Source organism: Seriola dumerili, unplaced genomic scaffold (assembly GCF_002260705.1).
Source record: "Seriola dumerili isolate Sdu_G_001 unplaced genomic scaffold, Sdu_1.0 BDQW01001417.1, whole genome shotgun sequence".
Classification (NCBI taxonomy): domain Eukaryota; kingdom Metazoa; phylum Chordata; class Actinopteri; order Carangiformes; family Carangidae; genus Seriola; species Seriola dumerili.
This window is the reverse complement of record NW_019175672.1, coordinates 724,904-749,056: the sequence shown is the minus strand read 5'-3', so window position 1 is coordinate 749,056 and position 24,153 is coordinate 724,904. Positions and strand designations below refer to the sequence as shown.

The following is a 24,153-nucleotide window of genomic DNA, read 5'->3' as shown; positions in this document are numbered from 1 at the left end:
AAAATTGTTCTCCAATTAAATCTAGTGTAACTGCTGCGAAGAGTCGCCTTACCAGCCTACAGAGCAGCACTGTGGGTTTAGGCATTTAAGAAGTTTAGATTCTTATCCGTCATGAAACACCTGATCAGGCCCAGATTCGAGACATGTGTCTGCGGACAGTTTAAGTGAAAGTGACCAAAAGGAAAAGAAGAAGAGAGAGGTCCACACAGACAGGGACACAGGGTAGAGAAACGAGGAGGAGAGGATGTGATAGAGGAACAGAGAGCGTCTGGGAGCCAAGCGTCTCACCTGTTTCCGAGCCTGATGCCGCTGAGCGCGGTGGTTCCATCTCTGCTGACGAACAGACGCAGGTTACTGTCTGAAAGGCAGAAACACAGGGACAGAGTTCAGGGCTCCATCACCATTTTAAAAATCTAAATCAAAGCTTTTTCAGACCTTTTTTTAAGACCTCAACGAATGAAAATGAAGTCTGAACAATGTCCCAATGATTTCTTTTACTCTGACTTTTGTTTTTATTCTATAAACAACAATTTAAAACGGAGGCAGAGTGGAAAACTCAGTCCATGCTCAGAAACCCAGCAATAAAAGATGCTAAACATTTTCCAAATCCTTTCATATTAATTTAAGAGGGAAAACCATGTTTTTAGTGTTTTCTAGTCCAGACTTTTTAGCCCTCATCACTTTGCACAATGACTTTTTCTTTTCTCACTAAAGTACCTGTGGACCCGTAGACTGTAGTTTTAGCAGGTTAGCGCCCCCTAGCATGTTAAAAATAAATTTGTCTGTTAACAAAGCAACAACAGCCCAATTATTTATTTTTATTTATTATCATTATTATTATTTCTACCAGTCTTAAACACTATCAGCAAATTTAAAACCTACAAGAAATCCACGGTAAATATGAGACATTTAAACCTTCTCTTCCTTTGTTTTAATGTCAGACTTTTTAAGACTTTTCAACGACCTGCAGGAACCGTGGAGTCGGCAGCGGCTGACAGAAACCAGGAAGCATCAACACACGGGCAATAAAAGGTGACGGAGCACAGAGCTGGGGAAGTGAAGGAGAGCTCAGCCCAAAGATGGTGCAGCAGTCACAGACGCAGCTTTCAGACATCAATAACACGGCTTGTTATTGATGTCTGAAAGCTGCGTGTAAAACCTTCACACAAGGAGATTCACTGTAAACAGAGGAGACCATGTTGAGGAGCGATGACCTCCGTCTCGCACCAGCGATATCATCACTGCTGGTGTCCATTAAAGCCCCGCTACAGACGCCTCCCTCTGACACAAACTCTCGGCTCTTATTTGCGTCATGTGCAAAGTTTTTTCGGCTTCTCTTCTGAGCTGCTGGTCAGTCCCACGTTCCTCTGGGAGAAAACTGCCCCCCCCACTACTTACTGGCGTCCATTTTCCAAAATAACGACAGTCAGTTTAAACCCACTTCACACAGTGACCGACCAGCTGTTTGGAGGTGAGACAAGGACGCAGGGTGCGCCATTATCTCCGCTTTTAAAATCACATTGTGTCTCCTCCTTCCCTAAAACCTTTCCGCCCAACTGTAAACACTTGAATGTCGTATGAACTGGTTCTGATCAGGCATGACCTTGTGTTTCCTTATTGCTGAATCTGTTTTCCTGTTTCTTGTCTGCTTTGCACGGTTCTTGTTTTATTTATCCATATTGTTACTTGCCTATATCCCTGGACTCTTTCTGGGAACGTAACAGGAATGTGGAGCTGCTGATGTTATGACACTTTATAAACACCTCGTACAAAAGCTGCAGCCTGCAACTTTCCACACAAAGAAAACAGAACGTGTAGTCTGACATTTGTGAGGCTGCTTCACCTGCTTGTTGTCGTCATGAACGGACTCTTAAACTAAAATGGACACAGATTTATTCACGTGTGAAAGAATCTCTTTTCATACTGTGATTTATGACCTAACTGCAGATTTAACATCCTGGCTGTGTTTCAGCAGCCCCGTGACAAAGTCCACTCTCTTGTAACTAAAACCCTTCGGTATTTTTGCTCTAGCTGCGTTTGTTTTCTTCTTGTTCTGAGCTGTGAAATAATCACTGCTGAGGTTGTTCTTCTAAGTCTTGTTCATGTTGAGCTGCGTCACCTGCGAGCCGCTTCTCTGCAGCGATCTTCACTCTCACTTTACCTTCAGTGTTGTTGATATCTGCAAAGTTTTGGCTTTGGACAATTTTCTCCACGATGTCGTCGGCGTCCATGCGGGTGTCATTAACCCAGGAGGGGTGACTCTCCACCGAGTCCTGCTTCCTCCTGAAATACACACAACAGTAGATGTAGTCAGAACAGGACTGAACTAGGACGTTACACGTGTTGAATGTAAACGCTCACGATCCTATGACAGGGGCACTGACGACATGTGTCTGTACCTGGGGAGCCTGTTCGGGGGTAAGACAGGCCGCGGGGGTCGAGGAGGTCTCTCAGGACGTCCGGCGTCCTTGTCGCCCTCTGCGGGTGTGTCGGCGGTGAAGCCCAGGCCCCCGGAGGCGCTGCTTCCTGTCGAGGTGTTCCTGCGATGCGTGAGGTCCGACAGGCTGGAGGAGCAGGAGTGCTCGGTGCTGTAGCCTGCAGGAGGAGCAGGGACACGAGAGGGAGATCAGAGACCAGGTCCAGAACTGGAGAACCGATGAATCTGGTTCTCTCGGGTCAGGGTCAGAGTTCAGTGTCAACCACATGAATCCATGGACCCAACCTGGCTTGCGTCATCCTCCAGGCTGTTTCACTTTGGGCTCTTAATACCAACCAGGCACAACCACTACATTCTCTCCCGACCTCGACCTATTAACCTCTAGATTATTGAGAATTATTTTGGCGGAGCGTTTTTCTATTTCGACAGGCGCTTCAGCAGGTGACGCTACTCAGCCAATCATTCCAACACTGGAGAATTAAGTGCAGTGTAAATGTGCAGCAGCAAACACGTTTCTGTCAAGGAATTTATCCGAGAATTTGGATTAAAATAATAAAAAAAATAAACAAATAAATAAAGTGTTCAGTTTCCTAAAAGAGGCTTTTCTGGATTATTGAAAGACATGACAGGGGGGGTCGGTGAACGTCGTACCTGAGATCTTGCTGTGCTGGCTGGCGTAGCTGGAGTTACGAGAGTGACCGGACTGGAAGACTTCCGCAGAACCGGACTGGTTCTGGTTCACCTCTGATTCGTCGAGGAGACCTGACGGCAACAAAAGAAGAAGAAAACACCACTGTCACCACCTCACATGTTTTCACGTTGTCTTGAAGTGTGTTCCTCTGGGAGATCAGACAGTGTTCTGTTAGAACTCGGAGGTTTCTGATCCACAAACGCCGTAATTTTCCCTCCAACCAGTCGGTCAAAGTTAACGGCTTTCCAAAACTAATTTTTTGTTTGTCGTGAAACCTTATTCGCTCTTGGATGTTCGTGCCCCCCCCCCACATGGAGAAGCTGTTTTCTTTTTTTCTTTCGGACCAACTCCTGAACCAGATGTTCCGCTGCTGTGAACGACCTCAGCCTTTCAAGTCGTTTTCCAAGTTGGAACAAAAAACAGGTTTCGTTTTTCCTTTTAATTTAAACTGAACAAATCCTAAACATTGTCAGCTAGTTTTCCATGTGAGTTTTTTTTTTTTAAAGAACTTGTTCCAGGAAGTTTTGGCTCATGTTATGAAACACATCTGGCTGAGCTGGAGTCCAGTCTCAAGACCGCTTCATCTCCTTTTAATCTCAAGTCTTTCAGACGTCATTTTACTGGGATTTATTTTTCATATCAGTTCTAAACACAGGAAAAGTGATTTAAGAAAGCTTTGGTTGGACGTTGAAGAGTTTAGTAGCAGTTGAGTTCTGGCAGTTGAATAGTCTGAAACACTGAGGCATGAATGAGACAAATGGGACGATATTTGATCTGAACTCATTGTATCTGGGAATAAGTTTAGGAGTCACTGCCACTTTATTGGTTCTTAATCCAGTAGCAAATCAAATCCAAATCCTTCTGAATCCCTCATCAAATCTATTCTGGCTCAGCTGTAACCCACAGATTATTATCAAGATACTCAAGATACTTTACTACTATCTTTCTTAAAAGAGAAAAAAAAAGAAGATGTAATTAATAAATGACTTATACATTTATAAGAATCCAAAAACATATAATTCCTTAAAACAGTTAAATATCAAGCAGTGGACACATGGAACTGGTTCAATATGTTTTTCAAAAAGTTAAGATTGTATTTGTTTACACAAGGATAAAACACTGTGACTTTCTTGTTTGCAAGAATCTTATGTTTGTTAAGTTTTCTGAAATGGATCCAGGAGCTTTTTCATCCCACAGTCACACAGTTTTATTTATCCAGTAGAGGATCCAATGTTATAACACAGTGGCTGACGAGGGTCTAACTAACTAAATAAATAAAATAAATTCTTTTTGTGCGTAAATCTATATCAACAAATAACAATTAAATGTGCAAATGAAAAACGTAAAAGTAAGAACTTGCAAGTTGGAAAAGTTAAACAACGTTGTTCTGTCTAAATACGTCTTGTGAACCTTGTTCCTCTCAGTCTGGGGACCGCTGGCTGAAGAGAAGGTATTTTATCAGCTTGGACCCAGATCTAAGCTGTAACCTGTGTTCAGAGTTCAACCCCACCACTAAAACTAAAGTACAGATCATTCCGCTGAGTTGTACCTGAGCTGATGATGGAGGGTCGAGGTTTGGCACATCGGCCCAGAGAAACCCCTCCAGCCGGCCCGGGCTCCGCCGTTCCCTCCCCCTTACAGTCCAGCTGCAGGGTGTGCTCTCGTCCTGGGATGGAGATGGACTTTGCCGTGCTGGGAGGCCTGCAGGAAGAGAAAACAAAACACATCTTATCAGTCTGGAACAAGATTAAATGAGCACACGGCTGCAGCTCTGCTTAGCTTGGCTCCACTCAGATGACTTTTATTGACCACGAGGAAACTGAGTCGCTGCAGCGACAAAGGACAGAGGAGAACAGAGGTTGTGCACGTTCAAAAAAACTGATTAAAAGGTTAAAAATATACAAAAAAAAATACCAAGGCAGCAATAAATACCTGCAGAAAACATGGTGCCTGACATGTAACTGTAATGACCAACATGGGACGAACAAATAAGATGCATCATTTTCCCAAAGTCCAGAATTTTTTCTTTTTTGTTTTTAACTAGGATCAAATATCAGAAAACACAAAATAGAAAAAACATAGAGCTCGAAAGTGACACAAGAAAAATCAAGTTTAAAACCTCCATAATAAAAGGATCGTAAAACATCTACGTTAGAAATCACGGTGACACAGAGAAACTTCCTCGACGTAAAGCTGAACTACTCACGTTTTAAAACACGGGTCTCCAGACAGGAGGGTCATCCCGATGATCACCTGTAAGCAACAAAAAGAATCTTTATGAACATCGGACGAACATCTCAGAGTCTTGAACGTGTCAAAGTCAAATATCAAGAAAGAGGATCTCTGAAAGAGTGGTTAATTCAAATCCATTTATCAAAATTTCTTTCTGATTCGACACGAAAAAAAAGATGATTTTTTCATTCCCACTGTTGTGAAATTGCTGCCCTTTTTGTGCAGCATCACTTCCTGTTTCCTCTACACCTGATTGTTTTCCTGCACGGCGGTTAAATCAACAGACTGAGAATGAAATCAAATCACTGTTTCTCTGTCCTTATCACAGAGTCCGATACTGCTGCAAAACCAAAAACAGCAGCTCAAACCCAATAAACTCAATAAACCACTGCCCTGTATTTGTGTTGCTGAGCATTAACAGTGAGCGTGTTTCAGCTACAGTCTGTTGGCTGCTTCACCAATAATAAAAAAAGTAGCTGGAGGGTGTCGGAGTAAATTCCCAGTAAGCTCACTGACGCATGAGCGACGCACAACTGCACAGTATTAAGACTTCCAGGGGGGAGTGAGATGGCAAAACTGCTCAGGACTTTTTTCTTGGCTTCATTAAAATAAAGAGCAGTTTGGGCCGATGGTCACCGGGCGGCGCTGCTGAGCTCCTGAGCTCCTTCACCCACAGAGGAATTTAACTGATTCAGCTGCTCGTGTCTTATCAACACAGATGGATAAATGGTGATTTTCCTGTGGTGCAACTAACAATTTTTTTTCAAATATCAGTAAATCTATTGATTATTTTCCTCAATCAACTGGTTAAACTTTTCATCTAAAACATATATGACTTCAGCAAGCCTTGTATTGTTGTTTTTGTCAAGCTAACAGTAAAAAAAACCTAAAAATATTCAGTTTACTGTCACATGAGACAAAGAAAGGCAGCAAACCCTCAAAGTGAGAGGCTCGACAGAGGGAATCACAAATAACAAATCAATTAATCGACCACTAATTCATCTCCGGGTGGAACTACAGGAGTAAAATATACTTTCATTTTCTCACAGAGACCAAAAGCCCTTCACCGGTTTAACAGGACAAAAGGACGACGCATCTCCGACGTCTCCTCTCTGGCTGCTTCTGACTGAATTTATGAAGTGGAAACAATCAATGAAAAAAGGTCAAGGGTCAAAGGTCATAGTCTCAAGAGTTAATGATCAACTTTGCTTCAGGCACCAGAGCCTATAAAATTTATGACATTAAAATTCCATTTTTTTTTTAATTCCGCAAGGGCAAGGCTTTTAATTTGAAATGTTTTTCAGATTACGCTCTCTCCCTTTCCCCTCACAGTGATGAAATTATAAAATTCAATTTCTTCTTCTTCTTCTTTTCTGCTTTTTTTTCACGGCACGAGCTGCGTATTCCTTCCTCGAACACCCGTGTCCTTGCCTTCAGTATGGAGTTGTCCTGCCGTGTGTTCTTGGTGTCGTATCCCTCCAGCAGGCAGCAGCGCACGGTGGAGCCAGAACCAGCGAACTCCGCCATGTTGAGGTCCGTGAAGCCCAGCTGAGGGTGAAGAGCAGAAGACGGTTAATTGAAGACTCGCTGATGGAGGGCCTCGTTTATTTCTGGCACTTATTTCTGCAACGCCCATCAATTAGCGCACGGAGCGGACGCACGTCGTAAACCTCACAGGCTTTTTGAACGTCAAACCAGACCGACAGTGAAGCCTGTACTTTTATTTATTTTTTTTAAATGAAGAGAGAAAGAAACGGAGGGAGCAGGTGAACAGTTGGAGAGCTCGCATGTCTGTGGGTGGACAGCTTGTAGTGCCGCGGTGATTTAACCGCTTACAGCCTCAGTGACCTGAGTTAATTAAAAACACGGGAGGACGGCCAGAGGAAGACGGACGGTCTCCCGTTTGGAAACGACTGAACGGATGAAATTATAGTCTTCACACCCATCGGCTCGTATCTGTGCGTACAACACCTCTCCGTCTCTCCATTTATCCGTCCAAAATACAATCAATAGCCTCACTATAACGTTAGAAAATAAGCAGGAGAAAACAGTGACTGAGTGACAGAGAGAGAGAAGAAGAAAAACTAAACCATAGCTCTGCTTGGTCTGTATTTCACTGTGGTCACTTACAACATAGAATTATATAGAATAAAACTGAAAGCCTCATTATGTTGTTAGAAAAACGGCAATACATAAAAGTGAAGGAGAGAAAGAATCACAGAAAGAGGGACGAGAGTAAAAAGAAACTCTTTCCTTTGCACTTAATTAAATTACAACTGTGGCTATTTTTCTTGTGCATGATGTGATTCAATTTATTCCAATTTAATTTTAATTTCATTCAAAGGCAGATGTCAAAAAAAAAAAAGGATGGGAGAGATGCACACTCATGACTCCTGACACTTATTTTAACTGATAAACTAATAAAGGTCAACATGTCAGCAAACTGCCTTCTTCACAAAAACTTAAACTCGTGTCGCATCAAAGCTGTCGTAATTACAAATTTCAGACTTGTGAATAGAGTTTATGTCAACTTCCAATTTGTAATTATAATTGGGAAGTTTGAATTGAATCCAAATGTAAAGTGTAGATTTAATCATATGAACATCTCGGTGACGTCGTTAAAACAAAGAGTCCTCGACTTCCCTCGTCTAAAACCTGAGTTTAATCTGAAGGCACCATCATTCTTGGAGCCTATAAAAAGATGAAATGGTCCGAGCATGTGATTCTGCACAATTTGAAAGCCTCTGACCTACTAAGTGTAGGTGAGAGGTTTCTCCACAGCCCCAGATAACGCTGATAAGTCGGCTTTTATCTCTAAAACAAACCTCGCAGCCTCTCGCCGTGTGGAAACGGCCTTTGTCTGAGCAAGTGTCTGTGATGTTATTTTAAATTAACTCTCTCCAGAGAAAGGTTCCCATTCTCCGTTCTCCGGGTTTCCCTTTCTTTATTGGGAGTGGGGGTGGGGTGGGGGGGGGGGGGGGCGAGCTTCTGTTTTCATAGGTGTGTATTTAAAAAGGAAGCCGACTTCTAAGGAGGGAAGCGAGGTAAATTTAGCTGGAAGGAAATCTAAAAGGAGAACAGGGCGAAAAAACAGAGGAAACTGTTCCTGTTGGGCAACAACGTCCACGGGAGGCGAGAGGCGTTCATCTCCGCGAGGGGGTTCGACCTTGGCAGTCTCATTCACGAAACATGACTCATCTCGTCAGGAGCCGCTACCGCGGCGGCTCGAGAGGTGTTGGCAGGATGTTTTGCAGATTCCGGGCAAATGTGAGAAGTTTTTTTTTTTTTTTTTTGATTAACGTTCGTGTCCGGCCGGCGGCAGGCCCTCGTCAAAGCGCTGCGAGAAATGCTAATATTTACACGACGTAGCATTAAGGCCGACACGAGCTCATCTGTAACTGTTACTGTGTGTTTATGAGGGCGAGAGGTGAGGCGGCCGAGAAGGAGACACAAGCTCTTACCTTCGTGTACGCTTTTCCTCCTTTCAGCTCCTGCAGGGGAAAGAGAAAAACAAAAACAAAAAAACAAAACAGGAAGACAGTGATGAACCAAGTGATTCAACCGATCCAAACTTTATATTCGGCCTCCAATTACAGGGCCCCGACGACAGGGAGCAAATTAAAGAGCGGGACTGCGGCGTTCACATGGGAGATTTAGCATCAAGTCTGCATTTTTCTGAGAAACTCTCCAAACCTCTGGATGCAGTCTGTACATTTTGTTTTTGGTACATAAAAGGGTATCGTTTTATATTTATGTTCTTCCAAGTCAGCTCTAGAAATCATTTCATACAAAACTCTTCCCAAAAGGCGCCGATTTGGTAAAACTACACGTCCCGGTTTGGACGAGTCTACCAGGGTTTCTGCAGGTGTTTTCCGAGGGGAGGGGGGTTTAAAAGAGTTTCCTTTAGATGTTTAGGTTACATATAATTATGGGTTAAACATAATTTAAATGACTATGTGAGGTAGGTCCTGTCTACTTGGTTAATCTAGACATCCACAATATTACAGCAGCAACAGTCAGTCCATTAATCTATTTTGATAATTGATTAAAAGCAATTCTTCAAGCAAAAAAAAAACCCAAATATTTAATGGCTCCAGGTTCTCAAATATAAGAATTTGCAAAATAAGACTTTAACACATCAAACGATTAATCAATTACTGAGGAAAATAAATAGCAGTTTGATCAGTGATGAAAAGAATCATTAGTTGGTGCAGATTCGGATTCCCAGACTTTCTAAGACATTGTTATTGATTTTAAATTTATCTCTGAACTCGAGGAGGACGATTTGAGAGTCGTACCTTCCTGACTGACACCCTGCACACAGAAGGATCCAGGACGCCGGTGTGGGGGTTGGCGCTCATTTTCGACACGAACGTGAACCTCTTCCTCCAGCGAACGCAGTTTTCTTGAACCTCCTCTCTGCAAGGAGAAAAAAAAAACAAACACAAAAGACAGGAACACATAAGTCTTTGTTTTCTGCTTACTCCTCACTTCCTGAGCTCCAGACTTTGGTTAATGGTTAATAAGACTCAGATTTTCTATTAGCTGAGACGATAACCGACAGTGACGGTCAAACATATTATGTAAAAGAGCATTAAAAATACACAGACCGGGACATTTAGGTCAAACCCAAACATTCTTGGCAGCTTCTAATTCAGATTCCCTTTATTCTCCCACTTCAGAACAACACATTTTTTCCAGTTATGTCATGACTATCTCACAGCCTCGTGACCGGTGTGTCCACTGAGGATCAAATTTATCTGGACAACACTGAGAAAACATGTCATGAGCAAGGTTTTCCAAAACTAACTGGATTTCAGAGCAGATTCCCATGGCTTTTGTTCTTCACTTCGCTCCTGTAGTAATTTAGCGGGTGGATGCAGCCGCTCATGTGACCTCACACTCGTCATTATCCGCATGTAAACTGGTTCGTCTCTCAGGATTTTCCCCTCCTGCTTTACTGACAAGAAAAACCTCTCAAGGAAACAAGTCCACAATGGTCCCCAGGCCTCTGTGAAAACACGGTTTGCCTCGTCAGAAATGTCAGTGGAAAACCGTTAAGTATCCGCACATCCTGGTTAACGTGTGGGAACACAGCAGTTTGTGTGAAAACAGACCGGGTCACTGATCTGTTTGTTTCTGAAAACAAAAGCTGATGTGAATGGCAGTTTGACGAAGTCCAAAGACATGTCACAGAAACACAGAAGCAGCGGCTCGAGAAAGAAGCAGGAATGTAGGTTTGTGTTGCAAGGACCTAAAAAAAGATGCATCCTAATTCGTTTAATAAAAAACTGGTGACATGTATCGAGTTGCTAAAACGAGACTCCCATCAAAATCTAATTTTCTGCTGCCCTACATGTTACAGCTGAAACAGCTGGTGATTTAATCAGTTAAAAGGTTAAATACTTATTGGATTGACAGAAAAATAACATTTAAAGCTCCATATTTTCTTCTTCTTCTGTGTTTTATTTGACGTGTTGATCCATAAGAAGATATAAAAACCATCTCAGTGTAGTTTTACATCTCCTCTCTCAGGCTTCTCTCTGGAGCTCTAGTAACAACAGGTCGGTGAGCCAATCAGAAGAGAGGAGGCTCTGAGCCTCTCTTCTGATTGGCTGACTGTTTTCTGAGTGATCCAATAAAAATATATGATTTCAGGTAAAAACACTCAGAGAAACCAAATCCTGTGAAGGTTTGGATGGTGGGTCCAGGTGGGCGGGGCTTGGTGACTGCTTTGTTGTGACATCACAAAGTTCCAGAAGTCCTGACGGCTGGTTTTAAGGCTCAGTTTCTGAATACAGGCTGTGTGCATTTCTCTGTGGACTGAGGCTTTGATACTTTCACAGTATTAATATAGAAGCTAGAGTTGATCTATAATCACACTACACATGGACAGAGACCTTTAGACTGGAGGAGCTTTAACTATTTTGATATTCTGTTTATTTTCCAAACAAAACATTTTTATTAAACTTTCCTGCGTTCCCCCTTCGCCAAATGTGAGGATTTTATATTTTTCTTTGTCCTATGAGACATTTATCTTCATTCTTTGGGTTTTGTGCTGCTAGTTGAACTAAACAAGCAGTTTAAAGATGTCGCATTGGGCTTTAGGGAACTGTTTTACTAACTCTGACATTTTAAAATGGAGAAAATAATTAGCAATAATGAAAATAATCATGAGCTGCATCCCTACTCTTTTTGCATTTTAGAGCAGGACGTGTCTTTTCCGTTGATCTCTCAAACATTCAAAGTCAAACACTGAATTTAGCCTGAATTTAGAACAATTTGGCCTCGCTGGGTCGCTACAGAGCAGAATCAGCTCTGAATAATAATTTTCAATAATTATGGCCTTGATTTTAAAACAGTCAAAAAATATTCCATCATGTTCATTCTACTGGAAAACAACACGGGACACTATAATAGCTGTTGAGATATTTCAGGCTGGAGTACAGTGGAGGACACAGAGCCAAAGTGCTAACAAGGCTAAAAGTGAGTTTGTCGCTGTGAGCAGCAGTGATCCTACTGGGTTATTTTTAGTTAATTATAAATGTCCGTGATGCTAAAACAGGGAGACGCTCAAGAAAACAAAGTTAGGATGTCTCAAGTTGGTACGTACCAATTACAGCTGAGAAAAATCACTAGAAAGTCATTACCTGCAGGTTAGTCTTCATTATTTCTAAGTTATGAGAATCTACACTGTTCTGTGAATGACCATCATTTTGTCAACCACACATTTCAAGTTAAACACCGTCTTGTCAAAGAGCCTCATAATTACTGTAAACGCTCCATCAGTCACTAGAGAAAGAGGAGGAAAAAAAGTATTTTTCCGCCTCCTCGATGGCAAACGGCTCGTTTTGGAAACTTTCACTGGACCCGGTCCAACGTCGTGCCGAGGAGACGTAGTAGATCAACTGAACAGCCAAATGTTTCTGGAGTCACTTAAAACTGCGAGACGCCTCCTTAATTGCAGCACATATAAATCACACGCTTCATGGCGGGGTGTGATCGCACTTCAGATGTGAAGGTGGGAAGTTTTATCAAAAGAGAGATTACAGCGCTGAGGAGATATCTTTATAGCAGCTACGTTAGAGCATCAAGTTTTTATTATTCCTTTTATTATTATTTCAATTATTCCTCCAAATCTAAAACAAAATGGAGATACAAAGGAAAAGAAAACATTAAAAAAACATTAAAGAAACATTCAGTCAGTAATCTAAAGACAGAGTAAATAAATAAAACTCAATAAATGTGTCAACATGAGAAACATGAATGCGTTGTGTATACAGAGTTTCACCAAACAGATGATGTTTAGCTGCTATCGCCACATCAACAGTCATCAGCACGTCAGGAAGGAAGGGAAGGTTTTCCATCGCAGACGCAGATCAGAGAACGAAATGTACAATCCGAGCTCCCACTCTTTGATTAATGAAGACATTTTTATTTTAAATTCCCGGTCCTGAAGTTTATCCTCCGGAGGTCATGGAGTGGTGAGAATCAGAATGAGCGATGACGATAAATGTGCTCAGCAGATTTAATATATATATATATTTTATGCATTTTTGTAAAAAACAAACAGAAATTTAAAGCTCCATATTTTCTTCTTCTTCTGTTTTTTATTTGACATGTTGATCCATTATAAGATATAACCATCTCAGTGTAGTTTTACATCTCCTCTCTCAGGCTTCTCTCTGGAGCTCTAGTAACAACAGGTCGGTGAGCCAATCAGAAGAGAGGAGGCTCTGAGTCTCTCTTCTGATTGGCTGACTGTTTTCTGAGTGATCCAATAAAAATATAGCAGATTTCAGGTAAAAACACTCAGAGAAACCAAATCCTGCAAGGTTTGGATGGTGGGTCCAGGTGGGCGGGGCTTGGTGACTGCTTTGTTGTGACATCACAAAGTTCCAGAAGTCCTGACGGCTGGTTTTAAGGCTCAGTTTCTGAATACAGGCTGTGTGCATTTCTCTGTGGACTGAGGCTTTGATACTTTCACAGTATTAATATAGAAGCTAGAGCTGATCTATAATCACACTACACATGGACACAGACCTTTAGACATGTGAGACCTGGTTCACATCAAAAGTTCACGACTGTCTGAGCTTAAGTTGTTGAAAAATCCAGCTATGGAAAAAAAAAGTGTCGGTACGATCAGCTCATCAGATCGATTATATTTACATTTACTCCTTTGACAGATGCTTTAATCATAAACTACACAACCAGAGTCCTCCATCCTCCACTCCTGCTGCCAGGAGGAAACGTAATTAATGCAGCTACAATCATCATAGTATGATTCAATCTGAATGTCAGCATTGTTTGTGTAGTTGTGTCGTTACTACAGTTTTTAAGGTTTGCTGTGTGAGACAGAAGGTGCAAATGACACATGTACAACACAAACACAGTCTGTAGTACAAACTAGCAGCAGCTGCTCCTCACACTCCCCTCCCCCCCCTCATCTAATTCACCATTATCCACCGTCTCTCCACAATGTGCTGTGTGATTTCTACCACGTTATTCCTCTTCCTTCTTTCTCTTCCTCCAACCACGTCAGATCATTTCACAGTTTTATGTGGCTTTGCTTTGGTTGTGCAATGAGTGAATTTACACATTTTACTATTAAAATCCTGAACATTAAAGCTTTTTAATGCAATTAAACATCTTTCGCTGAGGACACCTTTGGTTATTTATTGTCAGGTGTTGTATTAAACATGATTACAGCCTGTTAAAGACAGTAAATACAAAATATTAACAGGTCACCTTGTTGTTTTAGTCTCAGTTTTCTTTCTTATTTGCCTTTTTATGGAGCTAAAATGAAAACCAATGAAAGTTCTGTTAGAAGAGTAAGTAAAAATACTAAATATTTGCTTGATTATAGCTTTTTAAATAAAGTTTTACTTCTTACTTACTACTTACTGAATATTTAGGGTTTTTCTGACTGTTGTTGGGACAAAAATGAGCAACTGAGTCACTTTTGGCTCTTGCAACTTGCACTGTGTTATTTGTTTTGACATTTCTTGACAAAATGATGAATCAAAAAAGCTGATATATCAATCCCTGTTCCTGCTGTTGCAACTAGGAGCTTGCTTAATCAAAAATCCTACAACAAGATTAAAAAACCAAAACCAAAAAAAGACAGAAATCATGTCATAAACCTTCTTTAACTTTAAACTAAACTCCTGCTCCTGAAGAAACACTTTAGAGAAAAGAGGTGAAACTCTCCTCCTGGCTTTCCCCCCTCGTCCATCTATCCCTGGAAACAAATGAGCTTCTCAGAAGAGTAGAACCACAACAACGCACACGCTCTCTCAGCTCTTATCAGGAACCCCCCCCCCACCGCCATTGGTTCTCCAGTGTGTAACGGGGAGCGTTCCCAAACCGCATTCCTCAGTCCAGATGGCTTTGTTCAGGCTCCATGGAAACCGCACACTCCTCAAACCCACCGCCGCTCTGCCAGCAGCTCGGAGGAGGAGGAGGAGGAGGACGCTCGTACTCACACTCTCGCTTTCAGCCTCGGACGTTTTTATAAGCCCTGCGCCGTGTGTTTTTTAATCTCATCTGCAACCTTTGCACCTCCTCTGTTCGCTCTCAGTGTTTTCCCTCTTTGTGCAGGAGTGTAACATTCAACAGAAAATCCCTCAGCTCGGTGCATTTGACTGCTGTAACTTCTGGCTCTGTTCACACTGCGGCTGATTATCCGAAACTCTGACTTTCTGCCTCTCGCATGTGACTCAGATCTCAACAACAAAAAACGACTGTCACACTGTGTCAGCTCCGACGTGCAGACAACTTGTACGTGAAACATCATCCCTCTTCAGTGAAACACACTCTGAGTCTGACTCAGCTCAGGAGGCGACAGTTCATCCATTATGCGATGAAGGGCTGAAACAATTAGTCAATCACCAGGAAAATAACCGTCTGGTTCAGACATTTCAAAGCAAAGATAATGAAACGTTCTCTTGTTCCCGGCTTTAAATGTGAGGATGTTCTGCTCGTTTGTGTCATTAATTATCTTTGGTAGAAAACCTCGGTCTCCTTGGAAAGTTTCTTTTTTTCATTATATTTCACATTTAAAAGAACAACTATTGAAAACAAATAGCTGGCAGATTAATCAATAAGGAAACTAATCGTCAGTTGCAGAACAATAAATAGAAAACAGAGAAAAATCGCTCCATGGTGACGTCTTCAAAGTGCTTATTTTTGTCGACCACGACTTCAAAACTAGGGCTGAACAATTAATTGAAATATTATCAAAATCGCAAGATGACCAAGTGCAATATCTAAATCGTAGAGGTAAAAACGCGTCACAAAATACCATAAACGAAGCGTTGAGGTGCTACAGAGACGCCCGTGACCTACAAATCATATTCTCTGCACGTAAAGGAACTTGTTTGTTTGGTACAAGCTCCAACAAAAACAAAAAATCACATCATCATTTTTATATTTTATTTTTTTTTGCATATCGTTACGGTCCTATTCAGAATCCAAAAGATATTTCAAGTTACACTGATACAAAACAGAGAAAAGGGGCAAAAACGACCTGAACAATTTCTAGATTGTTGCAGATTAATTTTCTGTCAATCATCCAATCGATTGACTGAATCATTACCAAACGACTCACAACTCTCACAGTGACACCAGACAGCGCCGGAGCTGCTCTCACTCCGGCCGAACAGAGCTCACACAAACAGAGGGCTGAGGTCCGACATGATAACGCCTGCAAAGAACAACTAACACACAGGCCGTCATTGTGCCTTTATATATGTGTGTGTGTGAGAGAAAACTGCTGTGTCCCACCTCCAAAAAACACATCATGTCCAGCAGCTGAAAACAGAGTAAACTGATGGAGAAGAAAACGTGGTACTTCCACAACGACTTAACTGCTACCGTTATCTCTGTCACAGATCATAAAACGACGGAGAGAAGAGCCCACAAATTCTGCACGGGGACGCCCCCCCCCCCCCCAGCTGGAGGATGTAATCCCTTTATATTTACTGATGTTCAGTGACAGCAGAAGCAGAACAGGCTCAAATTCCTACATCATCAACAATTACATGCAAATTAAAGCAAGAGGGGGCGAGAGTCGGAGGCAGGTTCAGCCAACAAGTGATGGAGCAACATATTCATGTGGCTACATAACATCCAGGGTGGATTAGGAAGTGGTAGGAAAACAAATAAGAGCTGGAGAGCTGAGGAAGAGAGGATTTATTACCCCCCCCCCCCAAAAGAAAAGCCTGGATGAAGCAGAGGAGGAAGAAACGAGATACAGACAGGAAAAAAAAGGAGAAGAGGAAGAGGGATATGACATGCAACAACCAGCTGGAAGTGAAACATGGAGGTTTTTACAGCGGGCGACGTAACCACAAGGCCAACATCAGAGTTTCCAGATTGGACAAAAAAAAAAAGCCTAGAAGCTGCCGAATCAGAGTAAAAGATGAATTTATCATTATCATATATAAGTTTTATATAATTAAACCCATGAGATTCTTTTCAAGAACAACTAAAAGTCAGATCTTGTGTGAGCTTGAGTCCCGTTTTATTTGTTTACATTTTGGAAAAATCAAGCATGCTGAATTGGCTGAAATTGGCAGCGAAGAAAACTCAAAAACATGATGATTCTCAGGCAAGTTCTTAAGTCATAAGGAGTGTCTTCTTTCTAAGAGTGTTTATGGATGTTTATTTGTGACGGCAGCAAGTTTCAGACACAAAAATATGTGTCTGTTTGTGCAGATTTGCGAAGATTTTTTTGACCGAGACTCTTGATTTTTGACACAAATCACAACAATCGGGTGCTTCAACTGTCGCTTGTGTTGTTAAGCAAATTAAATTCCCATTTTCTTTAAGATCACCTGCGTGCACCTGTCGCTTTAACCTCATGCAGCATCTCCGCCTCACTCTAATGGTTCAAAAAGAAGAAGCTCAAATTAAAACCCAAATCAACTTCTCTTGGCCTCGTGGGAGAAAAAGTGCAAGTGTAATGTGTTTATTGAAGACATGTCTTTGAACGCTTTGATTTCTCCTCCAGCTGCTGCTGATGTTTGAAGGTTTTCACAGTTTTAAACTGGTCTTACTTCTCTGGTCTAACACGTTGTGATCTTTAGATGATTCTTATTGTCACCTGTGGTTTAAATGTGATTACTGTGAGATCCTCCGTGTGATCTGTGCCGTGTTTTAAAGTCTGTAACTCTCTGTTGTTCTCGCTGAGGCTTTCCTGGTTTGATTCATATATTCTTTTTAAAAAGGAAAATGAGTCACGCCTGGGGCAGTTCATCTTGGATTCTTGAGGATGAACTTCTTCCATTTACAACATGTTTCTTTCTCCGGATGAAACCAGTTTTTCACTGTGAAGCAGCCTGAGAGAGAGTTTTGAGGAGACCGCAGTGGTTTAGGTGAACAACTTAAGACTCATACTTACAGCTGCTCGGAAGATGTTATGTAATTTAAAGTTACAGGAACTGGAATCAGATTTGTTTTGACCTTCTCCCCGCTGCCAAAAATCTGCAATCTGGCACGACGACACTGAAGTAATCGAGTCCGTGTTACTAATGCAGAAGTCGCGTCTGTAATACATGAAACAAAAACACAACAGATGCAACAACAAAGTGAACATTTCCAGTTCGGTTCAGACTGAAGAAGACGAGCTGGACTTGTGGCCGAACCCTAAAAGTCAGCCGGCAGACTCGAACACAAACACGAAGTCCCTGATTTGAGTTGCCCCCCGTGGCACCCCAGCATGTGATGACTCAACGTGTCAGCGATGCAGCGGTACGGGATCCCTTATCTCCCCCCATCCTGGCTGCGAGGCTCCTGGGGGCCCGCGGTCGCAGCAGAAACACAAACAGCACCCGGGCCGGGTCGGGTCACATCGAGGGCTCAGATAAACAGCCCCCAGAGCAGAGTGCTGAGGAAGCAGGCAGATCCTGCGGGGGGGCGGGGGGCTGGGGGGGGGGTTGACGTCAGGGCGGTACCAGCAGGCAGCAGGAGAAGGCGAGGAGTCAGAGAGGCTGTTCCTGTACCCAAAAGGTCACAGGGTCGATCCTCGCTGTCACTAACAACCATGTGTTCTGTCTCTGGAAACAACACCAGTCCTCTCGTCCTGCACTCATCTACACCACCGTTAATGTGTCACACTTAGCTAAAAGGCTCATTTTCAACAGATTGCTAAATTAGCAATTAAAACGGCAAACTAAGCAGACAACACGTGGGACGCTCCGCTCTTATATTTGTGTCATTTATTATGGAATAAACTGAAGGCGGGAGTCTGTGGCTCTAGAGGAGCTTTTGTCAGGTTTTGCAGGTTGAAGGTTTGGAGATCGGATGAAATGTGCAGATGGTGGACGGTGGACATTATGTGCTCCAGCGTTTCATGGAGCGCAAATGAAAATGTCGGCGCCTTGGTCCGGGCCAACCCTGCTGAACCTCAGTCCTCAATACAGAGCTAATTTAAAGCGTTTCCATGACCACAGTCATAAACAAACATGGCGTCTGTGGAGGACATTAGACCGGCCAGTCGTAGTTGTTTTAAGCAGAGGGAATCAACTTTCTCTTGTTGTTTCATGCTACAGCGCCACCTAGCTCGCAGGAAAACATCCTATGTAGCTAACGTTAGCCACATAAGCTAATCACTGGTGCACGAGAGTGTTGAACTAAATTGCTTTTTAAGTAGAATTTAGTGATACTCTCATTGTACCATGTTAAACAAAATACTTATCAGCAGGGCTGCGTCCATTATTGATTAGTCTCAATTGTTTAAATTATTATTTAATCAATTATTGTTTATCAGAAACCAGCACAATTTTCAAGAGTCAAAAGTGACATTTTGTCCAACCGACAGAATTAAACCCAAAGATTTTTTCGGTGCTACAAAACAGAAGAAAAAAAAAATCAGTGAATGTTAAAGCATTTTTGTTTGAAAACTGAATAATAGCTAATCAATAATCTATAAATAATCAATCGTTTGTCAGTTTAGCAACAAAGCCATATTTAACTGTGATAAAGGAGCTGCTCCGATCTCAAATCGCTGTGATCGAAGTTGCTAATTTATGGGATCTACAGATGCACGGCCCCCGAGCTCGGTCAGTTTTCATTCCACATGTGTGACGGCTGAGCCGGGAAACAACGGGACCTGAGCCACTTCAGCTGGAGCTCTGTCATCAACACAAAAAGATCAAATCTTAGAGAGAGAGAGAGAGAGAGAGAGAGAGAGAGAGAGAGAGAGAGAGAGACGCTCTAACAATCAATTTCACAGGAATTTCCCCCGAAACAGAGGGGAGTTCGTTTTGATTACCTGGAGAGATGCCAGAGAGAGAGACACCTCTCTCTCTCTCTCACACACACACACATACACACACACACACCTCCCCTCACATCCCACCAAAATGCTAACGGCTGGAAAAGTGAGATGAAAACAGGAAACAGCTGTTGAGAATCCGCTCGGTCCCGGTCGATTTTCTGACACTCCCCACAAACCCACTCCTCTCTGGACTCCTTCCTTCCTTTTCACTCAGCTCTTCCCTCCACTCTCAGGCCAAATGTGCGACCCCCCCCGGCTCACATCTGAAGCGCTTCCACCAGGTGACTTGGTTGACAAAACCTTAAAAAAACGGAGGCGGGTTCCCGCTTGTGTTTCCGGGCTGCTTCACTCGGGCCGTTGGATGAGACATCCACTCTCTGCTTTGTTCCTAAAATCTTTCAAGCCACGATACAAAGCCAACGTTTTTTTAATTGGATGGTTCATAGCGGAGCCGTAGTTGTTACTTAGCAACAAACCTGTTTGTCAAATCTGTTTTTTGTCCAACCAACAACCTGAAACCCAAAGATTAAGTTTAATTTACAACATTAAAACAGCTGGAAGCAACTAATCTTCACATTTGAGAAGCTGGAGCTGAATATTTTTGTCATAAATGACCCAAAAAAAATTATTTTTATTAATATTTTTTGCCTTTAAATGTGATAGTTATGGTGGGGAAGTGACAGGAAAGTTGTGGGAGAGAGAGGGGATGACATGAAGCAAAGAACCCGGGTCGGATTTGAACCTGAATCAATTAATCTGCCAATTAATTTCTTGTTGTATGTTTAATCCCTGCCCAGATGTCTTCAATTTCCTGAACTGGTGACATTCAATTTACCGTCATATACGACAAATAAAAACAGCAAATCCTCACATTCAAGAAGCTGAAATCAGAGGATTTTCGCCAATAAAAAAAAAAAAAAAGACTGAAATGATTTAACAGTTATCAAAATAGTTGGTGATTAATTTTCAGTCGACCTACACCATCGATTTGTCAATGAATCCACTAGTTGATGGAGCTAAAATAAAAACATTACAGCATCAATTTCTGTCGATTAAATCTGGTTTCACGACAGCGCTAGTAGTATTTTTAATTTTTTTCTTAAACATCACTTTCAACAGGCTGGTTTGTTCATCACGTTGCAGAGACACTGGGGAGGACATTTTTGGAACGTGACGCTTGAATGCATGACATGAAGGCAGCGCTTCCAGGCAAAGTTTATCTTGTGCACCCCCCCCCCCCCCCGAGTTGCATAATACAGAAAATGCAAAAGTTGAGAAAGATGAAAGAAAAGACGGCGTGACGGAGCGAGTCTGATGCCTGCGTGTGCAAAGATCTGGGAAAACAACAAATTTATACTTTCCTTACGTTAATTTCATCATCGGCTCAAAGCCACATGTCCACATGTGCCGAGCGCATGTGTGTGTGTGTGTGTGTGTGGAACATGTGAGCGTATGACAACCATAACACTGGTGTGGTATGTGCAGAATGGCATGTGTGTCTATTTGGGAGTACTGAACATTTCAGGGCTTAAGAAGCCATTATGGTCCCAGTGCAAAATTCAAAAATGATGCAAGGGGATGAAACCAGTGAAAGTTCCTGGTTCATTTCTTTGTTGCATGTCATCACCTGCTCTTTACCCATGATTCTCTGTCTGTCTGTCTGTCTGTCTGTCTGTCTGTCTGTCTGTCTGTCTGTCTGTCTGTCTGTCTGTCTCTCTCCTGTGAAAACAAAAAGGCAAGAAAATATCATAAAAATGTAAAAATGAAATGAAAAAAATGCCAATGCGTTTTAGAGACACAACAAATCTGCCATTTTCTTCATCATGTTTCACATTAGTTGTAACTGTTTTTGAATATTACATCACAATGCAAAGAAGAAGAATCACTTAAAGAAGAAGAAGAAGAAGAAGAAGAAGAATCGATTAAAGAAGAAGAAGACGAAGAATCACTTGAAGAAGAAGAGTTCGAAAAGACGAAGAAGAAGACGAAGAATCACTTCAAAACTTCAACAAGAGCATTTACAACTACTCAGACGAGTCAAGTGTTGGTGACGCCTGACAGCAGACAGTCAGGAAGCTCTGCCAACTCCACCCCAAAGTTCCCGGTACTCCTGAGGGTCCTGAGAACCACATCCTGGACCTTCCTACTGGGGAAAAGCTGACACAACCTGCGAACACCGTCTCACAACGTGACACGATGCTAAAAAGAGAAGAGATTAAGAAGCCTCCAACTTAAAAATATATAGTAAAAGGTTGAAAATAAGCTGACAAAGGCATACTGCTGGGATAGATTTGAGATCCCATGAGCATGCACTCCCCATCCATACCTTTAATAAGCCCCTTAAAAGGAACGCCCAAATAACAAGCAGAGAGATGATAAAAAACAAACAATAAACAACAATGCCTATACGTTTACTCCACAAACACATGAGGAAAACCTGCAGGCTCACCATATCTCCCCTGCTCATGTCTTGAGTGCGTCTCCTCATTTTAACCCTTATATTTCTTTACAGGGTATCCCGATCAAAAGTAATCGGTTTATATTATATAAACGTAATAGCAATTGAAGTGTTGCGTCTGTGTAGCAGAAAAAAAAAAAAAAAAAGTTAATCATTGCATTTATAACAAACAAACGCAAAGAACAAATGCAGGTGTGCTTTAACCTCATGTGTTCAGGTATTAAATTCTCACTCTTAAACTGGTAACATTTGAAGGGTAATAATATTACATCCACACCGGATTTTTCTTCACACTTGTTGTCCAGCACGAGTATAAATCCAAATACCTATCAATTACGGGCGGCAAAACGCCAAGTAACGAATAAATAATACTATTATGAGTTGGTATAAAACGGAAAAGGATACCCTTGGGCAACCAACGCGTTTAACGAAACTGATCTCGCTTGTCCAAATATTATTGATGTAAAGTTCCCTAGTCAGTTCAAGTCCGGTGTCTGTGATTGTAGGACATTCTACTCGTTATTATGAGTGCCAACAGTCAACAGACGTTTTTATTTAAGCCTATCCTTCAGTTAACCCGGCGCGCTTTGTAAAACCTTCCCCTGGGCGTAACTGGATTCTTAGGCGTAAACTAGTGTCGAATAGTGAAACGTCCGCCGCCTCAAAAGTTACTACCTAGACGGTGGCCGGGTACATCAGACGGAACCGCGAACTCCCTTCTACGTGTTGTAGAGACTCGAGGCCCGTTTTCACTTTTCGTTTGAAGCTGCTCGTTTCCTCGCCACGTCGCGTGGAGCTCAGGTTTCAGGGGTACAACCCCTCAGAGGTGTCCCCTGATAATCACCCTCATGGTCGGGACCCACCGCAGGGCTGCTTCCTTCTGCTGGAAGCGGAGGAGAAGCGCACGACGAATGGTCTAGCTGGTTTCCCCTCCTTCGGTTTTGGGCCGAGTGACCGGTGAGCCCTCTTCCAGTTCGGGGGCCGGTCAGAACACACATCCAGGGCCCATGCACTTCCCCAGGAGTTCAGAGATAAAAGTGAAAATCTCCGGGTCCCTTACCTGTTCTTCGGCTGTGCCCTCGCGGGCATGCTCACTATGTCCTCAAGTTTGGATCTGCGTGAATCTGGTGTTTTCCCAAAGTCGTCTACAGCGTGTCCGCACAGTGCTTGACATTGCTGCGGTGTAAAGACGATTTAATTGTGACTTACGCTTTGGTCAGCTCCACAGAAGTTTTTACCCCGGCGATTTAGTTTTCTGCTGGGCTGAGAAGGCGGGTTCTTGGAACGAGCCGACCGTGTCCCGGAGGGCATTCATGTTTGTCTGAAGGTGGCTTTAAAGATTCTTGAATAGACCCAGAAGACATCATCCTTCAAAACCGGCTTCTCTGCTTGCAAGCTTCGGCAACCAATGCTGCGACCATGGAGATGGTGTCAGTAAGCACCTCCCGGAACAGGTGAAGCCTAACGTGTAGCAGGAGCAGTGTTAGCTGCCATGGCGGAGAGTTTGCTAGCTACGCTAGTTTGCTAGCTCTGTTGCAACTGGAGCTTGTTCGTCTACTTCTTATTGTTTTAGAGTTGTTCCATATTTTGGTACCAAAAGTGAAGGGTTGACTTAATAAACACGTCGTGACGGTTTTAATTTTAGATTTAAAAGTCCGATGTTTAATAAAGTAGGAAAGTTTGGCAAGTGTGATCGGAAGAAACCTGAAACCGACGTTCTGCCTCCTACAATCGTACCACGGACAGCACCGAACCACCACGCACTCTCAACATAACACAAGTACATTTAGTGTCAATGTGAATCACAGGGTTTCAAATGAGACGTTCAGTCCAAAAGATAAACAGTATAGTCCAGGTTCAAAAGGTCAACGTCTGTTTATTTTTATCATTTATCAAACACACCACTTCTAACGCACTGGAATTTCTTCTTACGTAACACTCCGTACTCAGGGCGCCTACATTTGCCACTTTGAAAGAAGAGAGAGAGAGCCTCTTGAATTCCTTATTTGTAAGAACCTGAAATGCGACACTGTGGCTTGTACAGGCATGCGTGT

General features: G+C 42.4%; 1 protein-coding gene across 2 annotated transcripts in view; it reads right to left on the bottom strand.

Annotated features, from left to right (window-relative positions):
- fam102a (family with sequence similarity 102 member A) overlaps nt 1-24,153 on the bottom strand; it is a 33,330-nt gene that overhangs the window by 3,239 nt on the left and 5,938 nt on the right. For both annotated transcript variants that reach the window (XM_022768138.1, XM_022768139.1), the window contains exons 3-11: nt 9,659-9,779; nt 8,822-8,851; nt 6,792-6,908; nt 5,335-5,381; nt 4,678-4,829; nt 3,089-3,199; nt 2,400-2,595; nt 2,162-2,283; nt 289-358 (exon numbers count right to left, since the gene is read on the bottom strand). In XM_022768138.1, coding sequence (XP_022623859.1) covers nt 289-358; nt 2,162-2,283; nt 2,400-2,595; nt 3,089-3,199; nt 4,678-4,829; nt 5,335-5,381; nt 6,792-6,908; nt 8,822-8,851; nt 9,659-9,779 — 966 coding nt within the window. The remainder of the gene's footprint in view (nt 1-288; nt 359-2,161; nt 2,284-2,399; nt 2,596-3,088; nt 3,200-4,677; nt 4,830-5,334; nt 5,382-6,791; nt 6,909-8,821; nt 8,852-9,658; nt 9,780-24,153) is intronic.